The sequence below is a fragment of the Dicentrarchus labrax genome, unplaced genomic scaffold, assembly GCF_905237075.1.
Source record: "Dicentrarchus labrax unplaced genomic scaffold, dlabrax2021, whole genome shotgun sequence".
In the NCBI taxonomy this organism is placed as follows: domain Eukaryota; kingdom Metazoa; phylum Chordata; class Actinopteri; family Moronidae; genus Dicentrarchus; species Dicentrarchus labrax.
In genome coordinates, this window is record NW_026136723.1 from 271,697 (window position 1) to 294,513 (window position 22,817).

The window sequence follows — 22,817 nt, forward strand, 5'->3', positions numbered from 1 at the left end:
TAAACCCACAACAATAATAAAATGCATGTGTAGCATATTAGGTGGAATAAACTAAATGGGTTTTCCCACCTCTATCACTCCTGATCCCAGTCTTACCCCAGTTGGTCCTGATCACTGCTTTGTCCAGTCTGGTGACGATGTCGTCCCTCACACCAGAGAGCTGAAACACACAGTCGTACCTCCTCCAGTCTTCAGGTGGGACTGATGAAAGGTTCAGGTCAATACTCATCTGGAAGGATCCATCGTGGTTGGGGAGGATCTCTCCGTAGTCCACGTCCTCATAAATCTCCTCTCCATCTTTCCTCCAGAAGAGTATGGCTCTGTCAGGGTAGAAACCTGTAACGTGGCAGCTGACTGGAGAGGAGGGAGTCTTCTGGAGGAGAGACACTGAGGGAAGGTCTGGGAGAGAGAGAGAGAGAGAGAGAGAGGGAGACAGTTTATAAGTTCTTTATTAGCATTTACCGTGTATTAATATTATCATTCCTGTTTAATGTTATGATTTTTTTATGTTTTAGTAACACACGCTATATACATGTATGCAAAGTAGATAAACCCCATTGAAGTGTTATTGAGTAAAGACGAGAGAGACTACATCAGGTCATGTGATTCTACCTGTCCTCAGCAGAGAGCTCCTCCCATAGTCCACATACTTCTTCAACCAGTCAATGCACTCCTGGGTGAGGTAGTGTTTTGTCTGCACTATCTGAGCTCTGTCATTATCCCACTTGTGTTTGGTGATGACAGCCTGTGGCACTGGAGCGACCCATGTCTCTGTCCTCAGGTCAAATGCTATGTAGTCTTCTCCATCATAACCCCACTGATTGAAACCATTAACCTCATTAGTCTCATCGTCCCACTCACAGCCGTACATGTTCTGGACAATGTGGACACCTGAGAGAGAGACAGACAGAAACAGTATTAAACCAGAGTGAGACCAACAGTTTATCTCCACTGTTGAAGGTGCTGTGACAGTGAGTCCTGTTCAGCACTGTGTTACTACAACTGGTCAGAATAAGGCAGAGACCATCAGGACCATTATGGAGACTGGGAGGCAGTCTGTGTGTCCTGATTGGTCCATCCATCAGTCAATCAATCAATACGACCAACAGCTGTTTCCTCCTGCAGATGTTGTCTTGATGCTGCTGATGGGACGGACCAACACACTGTGGTCAGTACAGCAGAGTTCATCTAATCTAATCTGTTGTTCTACTGAATATTTACGGCTCAATTTAATCATTATTTTCATTATCAATTAGTTATTGATTAATCGATGTGAAAGCTGCATGCTGCCTGTTACGTCACTCCAGCCTTTGAGTCTGCTTTTTTTTTTTTTTTAACTTCTTAACTTTTATTCTCTTTTCGTTGGTTGTTATTTGTTCACTGTGACTCTATGAAGTCCTGTCCTCTCTAACGATGTTGTCTGAGAGAGTTTTTGTGTTTTATTTGGTGTTTTAATGCCGCTTCCACCGGGACACGCTGCCGTTGTTTACTCCGGAGAACAGCTGATGGCGCTAATGGCGGCCGGTATAGTGGCCAGAGCCGCTGATTGACCACCTGAACTCTGGAGGAAACACACCGGGGATGAAGAGGAGGGAAGCAACGTCGGGGGAAGAGAGGAGGGTGGAGACGGGACGGGTTTATGGAGAAGATTGAAGCCGAGTCTCCCCTCTGTTGTTATGGTGAATGTACGGTCTCCTAGCAACAAGATGAACGACTAACGGCTTTACCGCGGAGCCACGCGGAGAACCGAGTATATATAAATATATTTATTCTTAATATATGTATGTCTGTTACATATGGAGTAATGTAACGAAAGTAATTTCCCTCTGGGATTATTAAAGTATGTCTGAGTTACTTTTTTATTTTTTGTTTAAAGTCAGAAAATTCCCAGAGCCAAAAGTGAAATCTCCAAATGTCTCCTTTTATATTATGGGATGGACAGACTGTATCAGTACAGCAGAGTTAATATAATATAATCTGTATTCTACTACATATTGTGGGCTCAAACTAATTATTCCTGTCATTATTGATTAGGTAATGACTATTTATTCTGATTAATCAATAAATCGTTGATGTTGTAAAATGTTCAGAAACAGTGAAAATGTCCATCACAAGTTCCCAGAGACTAAAGTTAAATCTTCACATTGATCCGTTGGTCCGACCCAGTGCCGGTCCGTGGCATAGGCAGTATAGACTAATGCTAAGGGCGCCGTCCATCTAGGGGCCGCCACGATGGGTGTAACTGCCCCTGTCGCCACTTTATTTTCTGTATTAGCACTTTTTATTATTTGTTTCTTCTGAATTGTATGTTTACAGCAAGACGGAACTAATTATGTGTTGTAGTGTTTAAGTACAAAGGTTTACAAAGAAAACAGACAGAAGCAGAGACGGGAGATTTAAAAGGATGTTTAGCAGCTCTTTGTGATGAGCAGCGATGAGGTTTGTTGTTGTTTATTTGCTGTGACGCTGTTTGTGTTTACATGTGTCAGTTTTAGTGAATAATAAATATAAAGTGTCTCAGCTGTTTATGGGCTGGATTATAACATTAACAATATTAATTATTATATATATTTATTGTTATTATATTATTATATTTCTCAGGGACATTTGTAAAGATTAGATCTATTCAGCAGCTGTTTACATTTGTTTACATTGTTATTTGTATTTATTATTGTTTAGTTAACGTTTGCTCTGCTTGTAACAGTCAGTCAGATGCTTTTCCTTTCACACACCTTTATATATTAGAGTTGTAAGCCTTGTTGTTTGTTGTGTTACAGTTCAGTATTGTCTAAAGTGTGTTTATAGTGTTAAACTTTACATCCATGTTAAAGTGCACATCATTAATGTTAATACATTCCCATATGTTATATTATTCTGCAGTTTACTGATTCTTTACATTCTGATAATCAGCATTTCACTGTAATGACAATAACATTCAATCTAATGTAATTTGTATATCAGAAGAAATTGCACTGTATATCATTCATGTACAGTACAGTGAAAGTAATGCATCTCTTAGGTTTTTCATTTTTATTCTTTCATTTTATTCCTGGAATCATTTCTGTTATTATTAGACTGTAACACCCAACTCTTCCTGTTACAGAGGCTGCTGCTGAAAGAAGATTCTCCGAGCTCAAACTCATTAAACCTTACCTGAGATCTGCTACGATGCAAGAACTCAGTGGACTTTCCATCATAAGCATCAATCATGTGATCTCAGATCAGTTGTCATATGATGATGTTGTAGATGACTTTGCTGTAAGAGAGACTCGGAGAGTACAACTGTAGCAGGGGATGTGAGGATGACTAGGTGGTGGTGTAGTTTAATTTATTTTATCACTTGTTTACAGTTTTTATTTTGTAGGTAGTTCAATTTTATACTTTGTGGGCTATTTATATTTCTTGTATTATTTATTTCTAATTTATTATTTTCTTGTTAACTGTTTTGATTGAGCAACTTGTTTCTCTAAAAATAAAATAAAATGTCAAATAAAATCAGTAAATTCTCTTATTTGAGAAACTGGAACTAGAAAATGTTTGTTTCAGTTTAATAAAATAATTCAATTATTATTTATCAAAATTATTGTGAATTAATTCCCTTTAATCAACTAATCTATGAATAGACTAATGGTTTCAGCACTATATATGTTCATTATGACACAGACACACTGTGGTCATGTAGAGTTAATCTAAGCTGTAGTTCTACTATATATATACTGTATATTATGGGATGGACACAGTGTGGTCGGTACAGTAGAGTCGTGCTGTTAAACTGTTTAAACCTCTGATCTGAATGAGACATTGACCATGTTGTCCTGTCAGCAGCTTTATTAAAACATACTGCTGCTCCTCTCATATGGGGACCCAGCAGAAGCAGCCTGTGTCCCATTTACAGTCCGGCTCCGTAGTTTAAGAAACCAGGCAGTAATGTTCCTCTATCAGCTGTGTGCTGTCAAACTGTTGTGATGAACAGGTTCCTACAGTAGAGTTATTATGGAGCGACTCACTGTGGGCAGTTCAGTAGAGTTATTCTGATCTAATCTAGTGGAGATAAAGTGTTAATGATCTCTGCTGGTTATTATGGGATGGACACAAACACTGTATAACAACATCAGCTCATTAAAATACAAGATAAAAAATGTAAACAACATGTTATCAGTAGAAAGTGAAACATAAACAAACCTCCAGTTTGGTTGAAGCGCTGCTTCGCTATTTCAATGTTGGCTTTGAAGACCTGTTGGGCACCCACAATGCTCTGAGTCTCTCTCTCCCAGTACTGAGGATCCTCTGCTGTGACTCTGGTCATCCAGTCCTGTTTGGGTACGAATCTCCTGGTGTTACTGTCATAGTAATCTATCTGACCATCATCAACCAACCCAACAGTCACAAACTCTGGGAGGTTTGGGACTCCAGAAGACGCAGTGTAGAAATACTTCAGAGAGTGAGTCACTGTAAGAAAACATTAATGTAACATTTCAGTTTTATAAATCACTGAACAATGTTATTGTCCTGCACACAGAATCAAAGAGAACTACAGTACATTCAAAACATCTTAATAATCTCTGTTGTGCAGTCAATAAACACAGAAATACATTTATAGATGAAGATTTTGTTCCAGAAACTCTTTACTTTAATATTTCTGATGATTCTGTCTTAAAAATAATATTTATTCTGAAATATCGAAAGACCAAAATATTTAGTTCCTGCAGTTTTGTACCTGACTGCTTCATTAGTACACTCCTTGTTATTGTATAAGTTTAAAATCTGAAATCATCTGAACAAAATATATATGCTGCATGTGATTCTCATTTTATTTTCTACATTCAACAGACTCAAAACTTTTCTATTTAATATTTCTATACATCTATCTTATACTATAAACTGTGACCAGTGATATCTTATCAGTCAACCCTGTCAGAGGGTTTGTGCATTTCAAATGTTTAAGGTTTTTTACAGCGGACAAGAAAATAAATATCTGACCCAGTTCCCCTGTGTACCTCACTTTCATATATCTCATATGTGTCTTATATCTGCCGTATGCTGCGAGCTTTAAGCACCAAGGGGCCTCACATTGTAAGGGCCTTGTGGTGTTTGCACATTTTAAACACCAAGGGGCATGTAAGAGCTGACGTGTTTTTTTAAAATAAAATAGTCATGAACAGTTTAAAGATTGAAATTGTCAAGTTAACTTAGTTTTGGATAAGAAACACTTTGTTTTAATACCTTGTAGTTAAGTTTTTATAACTTTTTTCTTTATATGTTGAATTGTTTTACATGGAACCATTTAACTTCAAACTTGAAATAATCTTAACTCACCTGCCACTGCACCGTGTAGACCTAATCCCAGCACAGCCAGCCACATCAAAGCCCTCATAGTGAACTGTCGAATCTGATACTTTCAGACTGAACAATTGATATTTTCCTTTGTCAACGCAGACAGACACTGCAGATCCAGTTCTAGCAAGAAGAGCAAGTGAGGGGAAAACACTAGTAGCTCCACCTCCATCTGAACCAATGGGAATTGAATTGGGGAATCAACGTCACTTATAACTCAGTAAAGAGGTTCAGTCATTTATTCATGAAAGTGAAAGTAAAATTAGTTTATAAGCCTGTATAAGACGATGGCGAGACACAGGGCTATATTTTGGGGTCTCAAAAAGGCGTAAATCACACACAGACATGTCCCCCTTACTTTTGTTTAAGGTTGTATTAGAGCGCCACTTTTAACAACCCAAAACTAATATTATACAAAAAACAGGAGACACTGCACACACTAGGACCATGCAGAAACAGGGTCTGCTGAAACTCTGAGTCCCAATACCAACCCCCCCCCCTTCCTCTTCTCACAGCTTGCACAACTCAAACAGCATTTTATGTCCACATCTTACAAGATAACATTGTTACTATTACTAACATTTACTGCCACATTCTAGGGTGCTCCACACTAAATATGACATTTATCTGTAAACTAAATTATATAACTGTACAGGGATGGAACAAATCAAAGCTGGTGGTCGAAAATGGCTCCATCCCATCACCCTGAACCTTGTACCTTCACTTCCCCTAATGCAGAGTAGGTTGGAAAAACAGCAGACATGTAATAAGAATACCAAGCTGGCTCCCCCCCCCCCCCCGACTGGTTCTGTGCAACTGTAAACAAACTACTTCCAACTCATTATCATGTATGTGTTTTACTCCAGTCCAACCTTTTTCTAATCAGCTGCTTTCTGCCAACATTAAGTTAATCTCCACCGTACTGATGTGGCTCTTAATCAAAATGTTGTTATTTGGGTGATGTGGTATATCCAATGCTCCAATGCTGTTGCCTGGCGTATTTTACAAAGTGACCAACACGGTTAATTGTTACAAAACCGATCACTCCACAGATGCACAATCTTCTGTTTCCTCTTTCTTTTTCCATGGTAGTCCAGATTTGACACATGCAGTTGAGGTGTTATCCAGAGTGCTGATCCTGGAGCTGTCAGAAGGAACCCACCGTCAAAATGTCCCAGTGAGAGGGACTGAACGGTGATTAGTTTTACCTCTCACACACAGTGTTCCAGACCATATTTGTTGAATCTTACAGTCATTAGAGGCAACCACCGGCTCTGTCAGTCGTGTTCAATGTGCTGTGGGCCATTTGTATCAGTGTATACTGCTTCACCTCAGTGTTACTCCCGATTCAACCACATCACTGCTCTCCAGATGTTTTTATCTCGGAGAAAATCCTGTCTGGGAAAGTGTTGTGGTTTTGTTGACTCATCACTTAGTGAAGTTCAGCTTCCTCTTCTGTTACCCTGTCAATAGAAACAGTGAAGAAACAGCAAAAGTGAAATCTTTCTCATATTTGTCTTCACATTATGAAGCACATTAGTTTTTTATGAACAGAATAAGATATTAGCACATGATACTGTGTGTGATGTTGTTTATTTTATTGCTTTTATTCTCTCTTATGTTTGTATTGTTTTTATATTTAATGTAATTATTCTTTTTTAATGACTTTAATATTTATATTTTTTCATATCTTGCCTTTATTTGGCCTTAGTGCCTGCCTCTGTTGTCATATTGCCTATCGTATTGAGTATTCTGCTTCTGCTTTGTTTATCAAATCATGTTGTAAACTATGTTTTTATAGGTGCTATACAAATAAAGTTATTATTATTATTATTATTATTATTATTATTATTATTATTATTAGTTGCTCATCCACAGTACTTACTGTTAGCAGGTCGGAACCGTGAAATGCAGGCGTCATATAACTATGAACGGGGAAAAAGAAACAAAAACTTTTTATTACACAGGTATTTATTCTAAATTAATTTGTGGATTAAAAACAGTTTGTTCCTCACCATTATTGTTTCTTCTCCACATTAAAAGCCCAATAAGGCAGACTGAGAGGATGAGCACTGCTACAATTCCTCCAATAACAGGACCAGCAGGAAACCCTGAGGGAGAACCTGGAACCAAAACAGAACATTCACACTTTTAATCACATTGTTATAACTTATCAAGCCATGCTGTGTGGTTAGTTCTGGGTATTCTTCTCTAAATTGTATATGAACATTCAGGCAGAGTTAGCAATGCTGTCAATCATCATTGGTCAAACAAATGTGTCCTACACCGTATCAGTGTTTAGTCTAAGTGGGTACATTCATTCACTGGCAGAAACCTGTTCAAGTGCAGATGGGAGGAAAGAAGTTGATGATATCAGAGCAAACCTTTAAAGTATTCCACACTCTTTTTCTTTGTTTCTTGGTGCATGGGCTGACTACATTCGATTTTGTTCTAGCACCTATCTATCGGTGAAGCCATTTAGCTTTGCAGGAAATGTCAGCATCTGTCCTCTAAATGTGGTTGCAGTTGCACAATGTTTTTAAGATGCATGGAAAAAATGTCATGCTGTAGACAGCAGAAACTTCAAGGGGTGCTTATGGGTTAAAAAGCCATTCACAAACAACGTCCACAGTTTGAGGGTGACAGAGAGCTTTGCCGCATCTCTCTCTCATTTCCTGTCATCTCAATAAAACTGCACAAAAAATACTCGTAAATGTCTGTTTTATGTTCAAGCCTGTGTTCAGTGTTTTACCTTCTAGCTAACTGACAACTAAATATCCAAGACCTTGATCTCAGTCTTACCCCAGTTGGTCCTGATCTCTGCTTTGTCCAGCTTGATGACGATGTCGTTCTTTACACCAGAGAGCTGAAACACACAGTCGTACCTCCTCCAGTCTTCAGGTGTGACTGATGAAAGGTTCAGGTCAACACTCATCTGGAAGGATCCATCGTGGTTGAGGAGGATCTCTCCGTGTTCCACGTTCTCATGAAGCTCCTCTCCATCTTTCCTCCAGATGAGTGTGGCACTGTCAGGGTAGAAACCTGTAGCGTGGCAGCTGACTGGAGAGGAGGGAGTCTTCTGGAGGAGAGACACTGAGGGAAGCTCTGGAGAGAGTCAGACAGAAACAGACGAGTTTATACTCAGACACAAGGACGTGTCTATATATTGTTTCCTTGTTATTTGAATGTTACTGTGCACTAGAAACAGTAAAGGAACATGAATGTTGAGTCAGTGTACCACAGTACATCAGGTCATGTGATTCTACCTGTTCTCTGGAGAAAGCTCCGCCCATAGTGTACATACTTCTTCAGCCAGTCGGGGCATTTGTGGATGTAGTAGTTTTTATTGTATTCTAATCTAGCTTTCTCAGCATCCCACCTAAGTTTTGTGATGAAAGCCTGTGGTTTTGGAGCAGTCCATGTCAATGTCTGCAGGTCCAATGCTATGAAGTCTTCTCCATCATAACCGTACTGATTAAAACCAGTAACCTCTCCAGTCTCGTCATCCCACTCACAGCCGTTCATCCTCTGTAAAATGTGGGCACCTACGGGAAAGATAGAAACAGAGACTTTAGAGAGACTCTCTAGAGACGGAAATTAAATTGAGGGTTCCGAGGAAGAAAGCCATAACTGAACACCCACTGTTTAACACTATGTAAGCTGCCTCTCTCTGTTAGGTGACTTTGGCAGGGCAGTCACTGGTGATGTTACATTCTGAGACGTGTGACAAATTCAGGAAGATGTGAGAATTTGGCAACTAAATGGCTACGGTGCAACGAGGAACCTTGTGCTGAGAACAAATCTGGCAGGCAGGTACGAATTGCCAAGAATTTGCTATCAAAGTCAACCAGGATTACTGTCCTAGGAGTGCAGAGTGACATTAATGCTGGGACGCAAGACCACCAGTCCATGACACTGTGTGCACCAGGGTCATTGAATACAGACGGTGTCAGCCAGGAGTAACTGGGCTTTCAGGAGAAGTGATTATGGTGGTGGTGGATTATGTGTAGGGCTGCACAGTTAATTGGAATATTATCGAAATCGCTATATGGCAAAGTGCAATATGCAAATCACAGAAGCAATAGGCAAATCGCAAGAGTTGTAATGTTAAAGGTAAAATGTGTGTCAGCGTTATAATGAAGTACTGTAGTGCTGCCGAGGCGCCCTGCTCTACAAATCTTGCTCTCCAGATTTAAGAAACCAACCAAAATGTGTTTGATACAAACCCCCAAAATTTCACATACTCACGATTTTATTAGGTTTTCTGTTCAAATTCTATTTGTGATTCAAAAATTATCATTCCCACCTATCTGTGAATCGCAATATCTTTCAAAATGATTCCAATATGATGTTTTTACCATATCGGGCTGCCCTAATTATGTGTAGCATAAAGCCTGTGCAGGTACGTGCATATTGGTGCTAATTACAGGTAGGTGTGGAGGCAGGTGGAGAGTCAAGTGAGTGGCAGAGGCAGGAAGGAAGTCTGTGTTTCTTAACTGGTCCATGCAAAAGAAAATAATTACACAAAGCCACCGGCATTTGATGTGTGGTTAATTTTGGATGAACAAAAGCAGTCGAAGTGGCCAAACTTTCAATCAAGTATGTAAATAATTAGGAAACAAACACTGGGGAAGCACACAAAGAGTTAAATATGACCACAAACACACTGTACCTCCGGTTTGGTTTAAGCGTTGCTTCAAGCTGTCAATGTTGGCTCTGAAGACCTGCTGATTACCAGAGCACTTCAGAGCATACCAGTCCAGGTGTTGTGGGTCATCCTTTATTAATTTTTTCATCCAGTCCTGTTTGGGTTCTGCTGTCTTGATGTTGCTGTCACAGTAACCAACCTGAACTTCATTAACCATCGCAGCACCCACAAACTCGGGAAAGTCTGGAACTCCAGAAGTTGCAGTGAGGAAATATTTCAGGGAGTGTTTCACTGTTGGGCAAAGACAGCTTTTAAATTACAATCTCTAAATTTGGGGTTGATTGATTAATTCCCCCCAACATAATGGTCTAAAAAAGAATATGTTACATTATAGACCTATTCCAGTTACTAACATTTTAAGCTGTAACTTCGTGGATGGTCAGTTTACAATAAATTTGTAATAGAGAAGAAGTTACAGCACACACCTAATTATCGTAGTCTTATTTGAGCTCATGTACACCAGAGATTTGCTCTTTTGCAGCTGTGTATCTATGCAATTATTATTAAGTTATTAAGGAAACCTAGTTGTTGGAATTACTATATATACTATATATATTATATATGTGTATAGTTATGTGATTGAATTATGTCATATCAAAATATAAACAACAACAAAGGCAGTTATTATAATATAAATTGGGGGACATATCCCCTCCAATACCAAAATATGCTCAAAATGTTTCCTGCCCCAATATAATACAACACTGTACTGTCTCTAAATTACATTGCTTACTTACTACCATATGAATGTTACGTATAGGCTACATCACTGTCGATTGTGCTGTTTTTTGGAAAATGAAAAAGTGCACATATTGACACCTGTTGGCCTCCACATTATAAAACATAATTCATTAATTATTAATGAATAACTCCATGGCACAATAACACAATAACATTAGGGACAGTGAGTTGGGTGTTTCATTGAGAAAGTCCTAAAAACACCTTCAAGCTTCCGTCTCCTAGCAACAGTGTTTCTCAGTTTTCCCCCAAACATTAACAACGCGTTATTGTTGCCTTAAATCAAGTGTGAGTGAGTTGTTTTATAACGCTTGGGATTATATTTGTGCGACATTAAAAATCGAAAGTGAAACTTTTTGTCGCTCTGCGCAGAACCTTTTCAGCTTTTACATCAACAGGAACTACAGACTGATTTTAACAGTATCTCCTGACCTTACCTGCGGATGCAACCTGACAGAAGAGGAGCAACACGAGTAACCTCCTCATCTTGTTTTTAAATATAATATAATATATGTATGCCTCCAGCTCAGGAGCTGCAGTCAGCTGATTGACCTTTAATACTGAACCTGCGCACTGCGGGGTGTGTCCACCAGTCAGGAGGAGGGCTGTATGTTCAATGCAAGGACCAATGCTGCTAAATGGAAATATTCTACTGTGCCTACTTCTATCACTAATAATAATAATAATAATAATAACAATAAGAGCTTCCCTCTGTGTCACTGTGCCTCTCCTGAAACACTCTTAATTACTTACTGATGTCTTAATGTCATCAAAAAGTTTTAAAAATGAACATCTTATTCATGCTTTTTCATTACAGGTAGCTCACAACAAGAACAACTCCCCACTCTGTAATGACGCAGTTATATTGCAACATCTTTTTATTATTTTAATATTTATTGGGATGTTTCTACTAAAGCTCAAAAGTACTTTTTTAAAAGCTGTTGTTAAAGCTGAGTAATCTTTTCCCCCGATCAGATAACACTCTTTTATTATTATTATTTATTTATTTATTTATTTATTTATCAGCACTTTCTGTAAACAAACATCCTGTCCTCCTCCAGGATGCTCTAAAGTGATGAGTCAAACTTCTGGATTTTATCTCGCGATACTTCCGTTGAGCCCTCATCATCCCTCTCCTGTCTCCTTCACGGCTTCACGAATCCACTTCCTTTGGTATTTATGATCCGCAGAGTTTGTAGAAACATTGAAAAAGACGTTAAAGTGTAATTATAATCGTGTCGTGTCCAATTAAACGCGTGTTCACCTGTAAGGAGACGCGACGAGGGCGCGTAGAAGGAGCCGCGCTTTGAAATTGGAACGAGATCCCGCGAGATTTCGCTGAGTTAACTTGAGTAAATGCCACGTCTTCCTCCCGGTAGCATCAACGTAGACACAGATATCGGCGGTTTACCGGACACATCGCACACAGGACGGAGAGTTACCCAGCGGCCCGACAGCCACCGATACCTGACACAACCCGGTGAGGACGAACTGACTGTCTGCCGCCGTTTATCCCGCTTCGTGACGTCGCTGCTGCGGCAACGCGGGAGCAAGTTGGTCGGGAGCTAACGGGAGCTAACCGGCTAGCAGGCTTTCTTTATAACTTAGATTGAAGGTGGGGGGGGAGGTGGAGGGGGGGGGCAATGAGCATTGTTTGAAGACTGCAGCTTTTACTGTTTGTCGTGAGATTAAAATGTGACACTCTTTTTGTTTCAACGCTGAGAGATTATCCGCTTTACATCAACAACAACAACAACAACAACCTGCATTTGTGAAGTAAATAAACACAAAGCAAAGTTATAATGTGCAACACATCAGCAGCTATCTGTGCATAATGTACCCAGTGACAGATGTGCTGCTCGGCCACCGTACCCTGTAATCTCTGATGAGGTCTTCAGTGCGGTTTGAATGACCTGCAGCTTTTTTTTGGGCTCTGTAATGCAACATGGCTGATCTGATGAAGAGGAGGGCTGCACACAGACTGTGACTGAAGATGCACAGATTATGTGGTAATCTGTGTGAGAAAGTCAACCTATCCATTATTGTAATGTGAGCGTATCAGGCTGCAGAGGGGGGAGGGGGGGTTTTGGCCCACCGGCTTGTTTTCCACCATCTGGGGTTTAATTTTGTGTCCTCGGTGCATCACAACAAACCCAAATATGTGAAATATTTGCTTGATGTTGCAAGTGAAGTGAATGTTCTAGTTTTATTATATTATATCTACTCATATATCAGAGTATAGGTGTATAAACAGGGCCACTGAGTGAACATCAGACAGTGTATGAGTTTGTATTTATTCTCCACTGTTCTCTGTGTTAAGGGGATAATATGGGCTGTGTACGTCTGCTGGCACTGACGGTGGTCACATCTGCAGTACTCCTGTTAGCCTCCCGTTCGACCGTCGCTCACAGCCATTCCCACGGCGACCATGGACACGGCCACGGGCACCATCACCACGGCCACCATCACCACGGCCACCATCACCACGGCCACTCCCACGGAGAAGACGAGCCCCACGGAGAAGGCCAGCAGGTGAAGATGTTCCACGGAGCGAGCAAGTGGAGCGCCGAGGCCAACCTCCCTTCGCAGGAGGAGGAGGAGCACCACGGACACGCCCACGATCACGGACACGCCCACGATCACGGACACGATCACGGACACGCCCACGATCACGGACACGCCCACGATCACGGACACGCTCACGATCACGCCCACGATCACGGACACGCTCACGGACACGCTCATCAGGAGGATGTCGTTCGGGTGCACAAGGAGGAGAGTGGACACGGACACTCACACGGAGCGGAGAGGGTGAAGAGGGACGTGGTGGAGCTCTGGACGCAGGTGTGGTCATTGGTTAGAATGGGAATAACGGGAATAACGGGATGCCTGATTTCAATGTGGCCAGGAAGGAATATCTACGTTAGAGCTGGGAGGGAGATAGTCAGTATTTTATCCTCTTACAGCAGCTGTCGGTGTTCCTCAGGGTCACACTGGAGTCAGCGGCCCTCAGATTTGAGTTTAAACCAGTTTAATCGCTTATTTTGGGGAATATTCGTATTTGCTTTCTGGCTGAAAGTTGGATGAAAACACTCACAATCTGTCTGTTACGAGTTCCTAACAGACGGATAAGAGAGTTCCTAGTTTTACTTTTTGGAGTGAGTCTATCTGCTAGGCTCCAGCTTCATATTTAACTGGCAGATTTATGAGTGGTATTAATCTTCTCATCTCACTCTGAGCAAAAAAAAAATCTTTTTAGGTACTTTGTAGAAGAAATAGAGATTTAAAAACTATAACTCAGTGTTATTTTGTCCATTGAACACCTACAATGTGATGTACCTGAGCATAATTCTGCTCAACTCTAGTCTTTACTCAGCTTTATCACCAGAGGGCAATCAGCTGTAATTCCAAGCCAGCCAGCTGTTTTCTGGAGACAAAATTGGTTTGGCATGTTCTCACAAGGAGAATGTTCCCTGTTGACCAAAAAGCAACAAGTGGTCTGGCTTTGATTTAGGTCAGCCGTACTTTGATGGCTGCAGCCTTTCGTACGGCCGAGAACTTTCACTTCCTAAGTTCATTTAAGACTCGATGTACTTCTTGTTCTGAGGAGCGTGAATTGTGTCCCCGTTGCTAGAGTGAGTCACAAACACACCGTATGGGTATCCGTACAGTACACAGCAGTATCTAGTCGGAACAGATCCAGTGTGTGCTGCTTTCCCTGTGTGGCCGCTTTAGACTAGATTTACTGTATCACTGTAGTGCACAGACAGTTGTAGCCTTGCTATGTTATCTCAGCACTGAGTAATCAGGTCTATGCTCCTCCAGAAGCCTCCCAGGAGCAGGTTTTCCTCCACACACATCCCTGTTCCTCTCCTGTTGAATAGTTCTTCCAGTTTTTAATGAAATTCTCTTCCACGGGAATGAACTGTAAACCTTCGCCCATCCCTGTCTGCAGGCTATCGGAGCGACGCTGCTGATCAGTGCGGCTCCTTTCCTCATCCTGTTTCTGATCCCGGTTCAGTCCAACAGCGACCAGCACCAGAACCTGCTCAAGGTCCTGCTCAGCTTCGCCTCAGGCGGACTGCTGGGTGACGCCTTCCTCCACCTCATACCACACGCTTTGGGTAGGTAGTCGATCCGTTACATCTGTTTCCTGTCATTGTCTCACTGGCTCAGTTTCAAGCAGGAAACAAAGACAATGACAGATAAACGGTACACAAAAATATGTTTCTGAGAACTTATGAATGAGAAATCGGCAGTGCAGTAACAATCTGTATCAGCTGTGTGGAAGAAGACTTGAAACAAGCGACTGAGACCTTACACTCATTCCAAAACTGTTCAATCAATCAAAGGTTCAGTTCTATCAGACTTTGTAGAGCTCCCCCTGCTGGCCATTAGGAAGAATGCAGGTGTAACTTTTTATTTTATTTTATTTTAATGTCTATTTCCTTTTGTTTCATATCTGTTCTGCACAGAGCCGCACTCTCACCATGGCGAAGATCACGGACACTCCCACGAAAGTGAAGAGTCACATGACCACGGTCACTCCCACGGTATGCAGTAATTGCCTTTTCTTTCATTAACAGGTGCAAAAATCAACTGAAAAAAAAAAAAAAAAAGCTTTATCTGCTTTATAAATGGAGACGTTTGCAGACATCAAACTTTGTTCATGTGTCACAGTTCCTAACAGTTCCCTTTAACCTCCTCCTGCACAGGAGCTGCCCACGGTCACATGATGTCAGTGGGGCTGTGGGTCCTCGGTGGGATCATCGCATTCCTGGTTGTAGAGAAATTTGTGCGTCTGCTGAAGGGCGGCCACGGACACGGACACTCCCACGGGCACTCACATGGTACAGAATATTTTTGTGTCATAAAATATGAATCTGCAAACACAATCTCAGTCGCTTTAGTAACGTTTAGTTTACGTAACACTTTCAGATGCTCCCAAGGAAAAGGACAGTGACGGAGAAGAAGAGAAGGAAAAGAAGAAGAAAGAGGAGAAAGGAAGCAAAGCCGAGAAGGTGCCAAAGAAAGAGGAGAAGAAGAGCACAGGTGAGCAATATGTTGGAAACAAAGGTAGCTGCACTCAACAGCTCCCCCTGCTGGTCAGTTACTGAACTGCACTGTGGTTATTTGTTATGTCAGATATTGACGACTTAAAAAAACAAGCAGATAATCAACAACTCACCTGTTAGCTCTGATGAGGCTGTTTAACAGAACAGAAATGGGTTTATGTATAATGCATGTACATATCACTGGATCAGGCTTGTACCATATATGATTGATATATTTATATTCTATCTATCTATCTATTTATTTATTTATTTATTTATTTATTTAAATGCCTACACCATTCTATAGGTCCAGTCCATATGAGTGTAAAAGACACTAAACAGCAACATCAGCCAGGACGGCCTCATGATAAAAATTCTAATGTACAGTTCCACAAATTCAAAAGGAAAACATTTCATAAGATTACATTTTAATGACCAAAATGTCTCATTATGTTGGACGCAGTGTTCTCTGTCTCAGCTGCCGTAAATTCTATTTACATTTTTATCTTTATATAAAACAAAAATCTCCTCCTTGAAGAGCCATCCCAACATTTCACCTTCAGACGACCAAAACAAATCAGGGTGAGGATCATGTAACTGCAAAGCTCCTGGTTGGGATCGAACACTGGATACATTGATTTTGAAGATTTTGGAGGATTGTGCAGTTTGGTGTTATGTATTTTATTAAGGCGAAGTTCTTGTATAACTGTTTGTGTCTAAGAGTTATTTTGATACATTTATTCAGATTTTAATAATAACTTAGGAACCCGGTAAGCAGTTGTTTGCAGGCTAAAGACGTGATGTTTATGTTGTTTATGTTATTACTGGCTTAAAATTGAATAAAAAGAGATGTCTGAGTATGTAACTATAGTTTTTCAGCAGCGTTATTAATGACTGTTTGTTGAAACAACTACTTAAACTTCAAAAGTAAGCTAAAAACAGTTGTTGGATGCACTGAAAGTCACTAATATATTATTTAGTTTAACACAATAAACACCCATAAGTGAGCTGTAAACTCCTCCTCTGACTGTGTGCACTGATGGTGTCACAATTACACGTCTATCAAAGGCGATTGTGTTTTAAATGAGGGAGTGGTTCGAGGCTCAGCCCAAGTCACGTTTCTGGAGCTGCAGACGCGTGTTCTCTGCTTTTATAAAGTCATTATCAATTGTTTATTCAAGCATTGTGTCGATGGAGTCCTTCCTTTGCCTGCAGGGACAGACATTTGTTATTGTGCTTCTTCCGGTGTGCTGATGTGTGTTGTTCTTTTGGCTTCACTTATGTGCTGCTGGCATCCTGGAAATCTTTATGATCAGAACATTGTGACCTCCATCTAACAGAAAACGACTTGACCCAGTGTCCTAGATGGAGACACAGTTTCTATACACTCTTAACGCCATTTATCCCCCATTCTCTCCTCTAACACAGACATCAAGGTGTCCGCTTACCTGAATCTGGCTGCTGACTTCACTCATAATTTTACTGACGGCCTGGCGATCGGAGCGTCGTTCCTGGTTAGTCCAACAGTTGGCGCCGTCACCACCGTCACCATCCTGCTGCACGAGGTCCCACACGAGATCGGAGACTTTGCCATCCTTGTGCAGTCTGGCTGCACCAAAAAAAAGGTACCTGGCTACTCGGAGTCAAATAGAAGAATATAAAATCTCAGATAATCAGAAATTTCAAAGTATTACACCTTAAAAGAGTTTATTGGACCAAAATTCTGACACCTACATCGAAATATAAGTTACTTACACACTGTGCTCAACAAACCAGAAGGAGCAGAAATGGTACATACATACAGGTTAACAAAGATATCAAGCATACCCAAGCACAAAGGTATAACATAGGAATTAACACCAGCTGTATAAACAAACATATAGGTTGGATGGTTATTGTGTGCTGTACAGACTGTCCGTAACCCGATGCATATTGTGTCCTGATCCATTAAATCAGTAGTCGATGACCTGAACTAAAGCCACATTCATCAGTTATACAGACTTCATTATAAACCACTGTGAGAAACCTGCTGCACAGCATTGTGGTCTGATTGGCAACTATACTCTACAACCATCCAGCTCCTTGATATTCTTATAAAGCCCCAAAATCCTTGAATCTTACTGTCGATGCTAAAACTCAGTATGATGATAGAATGAGCTGGGAGCAGATTGTAGGAGTTAGGTATGATTACTTCTTTTCATCTTTTATGCTGATTTATTTAAGAAATTGTGTTCTAATAAAACTGTAAAATTTCCTGAAAGATTCAGAAGGAAAGAAGCTAAATCCCATTAATTAACCCTAACCCTCCTAATATAGAAACACTGTCAAAGGAAGGTTCACCACATTACAAATAAATAAATGTACGCAGAAATATTACCATTAAAACTGCAGTGACCCTCCTCCTCCTTCCCATCAGGCCATGTGTCTACAGCTGCTGACAGCCCTGGGAGCTCTGGCGGGCACAGCTTGCTCCCTATTGGCCGAGGGCGTGGGCGCCGCGGCGACCGCCTGGATCCTGCCTTTCACAGCCGGCGGGTTCGTTTACATCGCCACGGTGACCGTGCTCCCAGAACTGCTGGCGGGCCGCTGCAGTTTCGGCCAGTCCCTAATGGAGATCCTGGCGCTGCTGTTCGGAGTGGGCATGATGGTGCTGATCGCCGAGTACGAGTGAGACGCAGCGGAGCGGACAGAAGCTCCTGACAGAGTGAGACAGAGAGGGAAAAGGTCAAAAAGGTTGTAGGTAGAGTTCAAGTGGATTATTAATTGTCAGGGGTTTGTTTTCTTGTTTTTTTTTTTATTAATTGTGTTTTGGGACAAACACCCACTGATGGCGACCGGATGATTTTTGTCATGTGTTTTTTTTTTTTTTTTAGCAGTTCACTGTCACATCCTTGATCAGTGTCGATGTTTCTTTTTTCGGCTTCGTAAAAACTGTTCAGCAGGAGAGACTGAGAGCTGGAAAGAAACAACCTGGTGGTAAAGGTTTTTTTTGTTTTGAGGACTGCGGTGTTGTTCACCGACGGCCTTCATCACCAACAGGAAGGGGAAATCTTTCTGTCCACTCGTCCCCAAAATTCCCTGACCACTTTCACTACATGGATCAATCAGCTACAGTTTTATTGCAGCTTAAACTGACAGCCAGTCCCTTCCAAAAAGTCATTTTCTAGCCATAAGGTAACGCCAGAGTTTCTGTCATTTTTGCAAGTGGCTGGTCCTTAAAACTTCACTTTAGAGTCGGGTCATTGAAAGAGCAGAGAAAGCAATAGTCTGGCTCAGTTGTCCTCCCTACAGTGACCTGCTCTGTGATACTGTATGTGTTTAATGTTCGTTTCCTTTGGAGATATTGAATGTTAATATTTTTACATTCCACAAAATAAAAGGTAAATGTTGTGGCTTCTACAGATGTGCTCAAAACGGCATGATGTTTTACTCTCAAACCATTAAAATCTTTATGAAAGGAGAAGTTGTTTTAACCTTTAACACTCCTACACAAGATAAAGAAAGATGATTTTCAACATATTCTGTAATGAAAGATCTGTACTTAATGTAATGAGGTAAGTTTGTGAATGGTTGAATGGCCCGTTTTTAATTTAACACAGATAAAACGTGATTTGTATCTGCTATTAACAGACCTGACCACAAGAGGGAGCAAGAGGTCCGTCAGTTAGTGTTAGATATTTTTTAAGGGCCTCAACAGTTCAGTTCAGGTTCATTTTACCTGATGGCTATCATGCAGAGTGTCACACACATGTTGTAGTAATATGCATGAAAGCTGTTGCTCTGCTACTAATCCAGTCAGGTTTCTTATCAAACCCAGTCTAGGGATAAAGGGTGTCCTATATACTGCAGAGATTGTAAAGGCATAAGAGACAAATGTATCATTTTGTGCTATATAAATAAAATTGACTTGATCTGAAAATATAAATCAAGAAAAGATTTTCAGAATGGGCTCAGGTGCTGTAGTTAAAAACCCCTGAGGATGTTTTTGTACCAAACAAGGTTTTCAAGTATTTTTAGGACTGATGAAGAGTTGGGGGTAAAGCACCGGGGGCCACCCTGGTCCTGCTTCTCACCTCCTTAAAAAAAGCCAAGGTATGTCCGTGGTTGATCTCACCTGTGTCATTAGTCGCTCCAACCTCTGTCTGCTTTCCAAGAGAGACTACATCAAAAGCTTCAGAGTGAAAAAGAAATGTGTTCTTGTGCAGCTTAAAAAAATGAAGCTTCTGTGTGGCACTCTTCTGGTTACTAGACACCAGATAAAACTGTTTCCTGATGGTTCACACAAGAAAAAGGCCCAGTGACATCAATACATATAATTAGCTGCTTAAAGCTGTTTTATTTCCTTCTAAAAAAAAATCGTGTTATACTGATATAAAAAGGAGTGTTTGAATATGTCCTCTATTCCAGGACTTAGATTTTATTTGCATAAATGTAACTGTATTTATGTAAATAACTTTATTAAACGTATAACTTATCTTTGTATTTGAACAGGCTCTGCTTCCAGAGAGGTTGAGCAAATACAAGAATCTGAACGTAATCTGAATGTAACTGGAATCCAGCAAACTCCATTACATTCCAGTTAAAAGTCCTTGTTTCTACAGTAGCCCTGAACGGACAAACTTTAGATTATTATGACTTTAGGATTTTAATGTTGTAGTTGAGGTGAAGCACATTTTGAACTGCTTTCAGTACTGCAACTAATGATTATTCTCATTATGGATTAATCTGATTAATATCTATGAAAAATTAAATGATCAAAATAGTTTCCAATTAAATTTCCACCAATCGACTGTCTCATCTTTACTTGTACGTACTGTTGGGACGTTTATTTTATAACAAAACAGCATATTTTATAAGCTCTTTGTCTGATTTTCACACAAAAAATATTCAACTAGTAACTAAAACTGTCAAATGTAGAAAACAGTTCTTCATTCTGAAATGTAAATGGTCTTCTATTTCTACACATTCAAATAGAAAAAGGAAGTAAAGTCCTAATAATTATTAAGGAAGTTGTGGTCTGGAGTATGTGGCTGATTATCATTGTCCAATAATTAGAATACCTTTTGAGGCAAACACAAAGCCGCTGGCTCACTACCATCAGTGTGTGAGTTACATGAGGAGTTTCTTTACAGGTAATGAGGCGTTCAGAACAACAAAGATCCAAAATAATGCTTACAGAAACACAATGTACGGCAGATGAAGTTGGGTCACAGCCGGTAAATTAAATCAAGTTGCCAGATTCAACTTGGTAGTAATGTTGGTGGGATGGTCAGTCAGTCCACCACTTCGGTCCAGAGTCTGTAATATTGGAGGAATCAACCTTGCTACATTTAGAACAAAAAGAAAATGCACATACATCTATGTTCCCCTCATTTATTTGGTGATTCTTTGACTTTTCATCTTTTCATCATGATTACAGCAGGAGGGAAAATGAGAAATAACAGAGGTGAAAAAACAAACTTAAAGGAGATTTATTGTTCTGGTTAAACAGTATTCTGGTTGTTTGACCATGTTTCATTTTGAATTTATAAGTCTGAAGGTTTAAGGCTGAAGCTGAAATCTAGAATTTGAAAGGAAAAAACAATACACCTTATTTAAGGTTTAACAATAACCTGTGGCCCAGTGCAGTTCACTTGTCCATCCCTTTTTAGTGGAATACCTCCAACATGTGTGTGTGTGTGCCTGGTCCACCCCATCACGGCCTATTAATAGCAGAGAATGAGTTATTCATTTGAGAAACATGTCAGCGTAGTGTCATCACATTTATATCATTTGTTGGAAGTTATAGTTATTACCATCAAGGGCGTGTCCAGAAGTGGGCCACTGCCAGGCGCCTCCAGCAAGCTCTCGCCCCCGTGAGCCTAACCCAAACCCTGTATCCAGCCTCCGGTGAGCTCTGGAGACATTTCAGTATGAGTGGCTCTACACCGTGGTCACGCTTCAACTGTCTTTACTTCTGACACAGCAAAAACAGTATAAAATATATGAATGACAGAAAATAAGCTGTTGTTACAGTTTCGTTTTTAGGGAGAGTGCAAAAACATTTAAAAATGATCAGATAATATATCTTTAATAAAGTGGACTTGGTGATAAACAGCGTCTTAGTAAAAAAATTCAACCTGAAAATTACATTTTTATATAAAGCTCAGAGTAAGTTCAATCAGAAAGACCTTGTTTTGTTCATTCATTCACAATTCTCTCTTTTTTTCTTTCTCTACTCGACTATGGGCGGTTACTCTTCAGTTAACCAACCAGTTTCAGCCTCACTTTCCATCAGCCAATCACATCCTTACTTACACAATAACATGAAGCAATGGAGCAATTTTTGTTGTTGTTTTCCCCTTTTGTATCACCGACATGTGGTTTCCAATGGATTTACATATGGTACAGTGAGAAATACCAACGCACTCAAGTATGAGGCAAAACTTGAAATGCAACTTGAAGTCATAGGTCATTACATGGGTTAGTCATGCATGCAGTTTTCTTTTTATTGAAACCACATTTCCCGTAAGCCTCCTGTTTTTTGGGGCCATCTACCATTTGCAGTCACCTTGAGCAATGAGAATTTACAAGGCTAACATTAATTAATTGGTGCAAAACAATAATTTAATGTCACAGTGACGCTCACTGAGTACTTTCCATTCCCTCGCAATAACATTAATGTAACTGATTATGTAACTTACTGCGATGTGTCTGGAAAATAAAGATATAAAACCAATTGTGCTGATAGTTTTCACAAATATTTACGCTCTCAGGTGAAAAACTTCATACCTGCAACTTCATGCATTACAGCAACATGTTGTGTCAGTGAGCCTCCACGCGAGGAATGTAATCTCAACATCTGCTGCAGCAGTTGCTATAACCTGTTTTACTTGCTGTGACATTCTTTAGAAGACCTGTAATGATGTCTATTATTATAATTATATACTTGAAGTTTCTTGTTGTGCCACCCCAATCATAATGCCCCTGCATCTGTGTCTGTA

At 40.3% G+C, this 22,817-nt stretch overlaps 3 protein-coding genes across 6 annotated transcripts in view; 1 reads left to right on the forward strand and 2 right to left on the reverse strand.

Annotated features, from left to right (window-relative positions):
* The window catches only part of LOC127357474 (uncharacterized), a 132,824-nt gene extending 127,300 nt beyond the window's left edge, over window positions 1-5,524 (reverse strand). Inside the window, exons 1-3 of the mRNA XM_051389695.1 lie at window positions 5,317-5,524; window positions 4,183-4,449; window positions 613-891 (exon numbers count right to left, since the gene is read on the reverse strand). Coding sequence (XP_051245655.1) covers window positions 613-891; window positions 4,183-4,449; window positions 5,317-5,374 — 604 coding nt within the window. The 5' untranslated portion in view covers window positions 5,375-5,524. The remainder of the gene's footprint in view (window positions 1-612; window positions 892-4,182; window positions 4,450-5,316) is intronic.
* LOC127357492 (major histocompatibility complex class I-related gene protein) overlaps window positions 1-11,340 on the reverse strand; it is an 18,390-nt gene extending 7,050 nt beyond the window's left edge. Inside the window, exons 1-7 of one of the 2 annotated variants that reach the window (XM_051389723.1) lie at window positions 11,218-11,340; window positions 10,007-10,273; window positions 8,601-8,879; window positions 8,137-8,439; window positions 7,350-7,457; window positions 7,220-7,259; window positions 5,556-6,797 (exon numbers count right to left, since the gene is read on the reverse strand). In XM_051389723.1, coding sequence (XP_051245683.1) covers window positions 7,252-7,259; window positions 7,350-7,457; window positions 8,137-8,439; window positions 8,601-8,879; window positions 10,007-10,273; window positions 11,218-11,266 — 1,014 coding nt within the window. In that variant the 5' untranslated portion in view covers window positions 11,267-11,340 and the 3' untranslated portion in view covers window positions 5,556-6,797; window positions 7,220-7,251. Of the gene's footprint in view, window positions 1-5,555; window positions 6,798-7,219; window positions 7,260-7,349; window positions 7,458-8,136; window positions 8,440-8,600; window positions 8,880-10,006; window positions 10,274-11,217 lie in introns of those variants that run through there. The other variant, XM_051389724.1, reaches the window with a different exon arrangement.
* A 757-nt stretch (window positions 11,341-12,097) lies between these two features.
* Window positions 12,098-19,297, forward strand: slc39a7 (solute carrier family 39 member 7). Of its 3 annotated transcripts, none has more exons than XM_051389702.1 (9): window positions 12,098-12,260; window positions 13,101-13,467; window positions 13,510-13,624; window positions 14,736-14,904; window positions 15,256-15,333; window positions 15,496-15,630; window positions 15,719-15,832; window positions 17,263-17,459; window positions 18,251-19,297. In XM_051389702.1, the coding sequence occupies exons 1-9, from the start codon at window positions 12,137-12,139 to the stop codon at window positions 18,503-18,505; spliced, it is 1,554 nt and encodes a 517-aa protein (XP_051245662.1). In that variant the 5' UTR covers window positions 12,098-12,136; the 3' UTR covers window positions 18,506-19,297. The 3 variants fall into 3 exon arrangements, with proteins under 3 accessions (XP_051245662.1, XP_051245663.1, XP_051245661.1); XM_051389703.1 differs by having other exon boundaries at window positions 13,101-13,449; XM_051389701.1 differs by having other exon boundaries at window positions 13,101-13,624.
* Window positions 19,298-22,817: the final 3,520 nt, after the last annotated feature.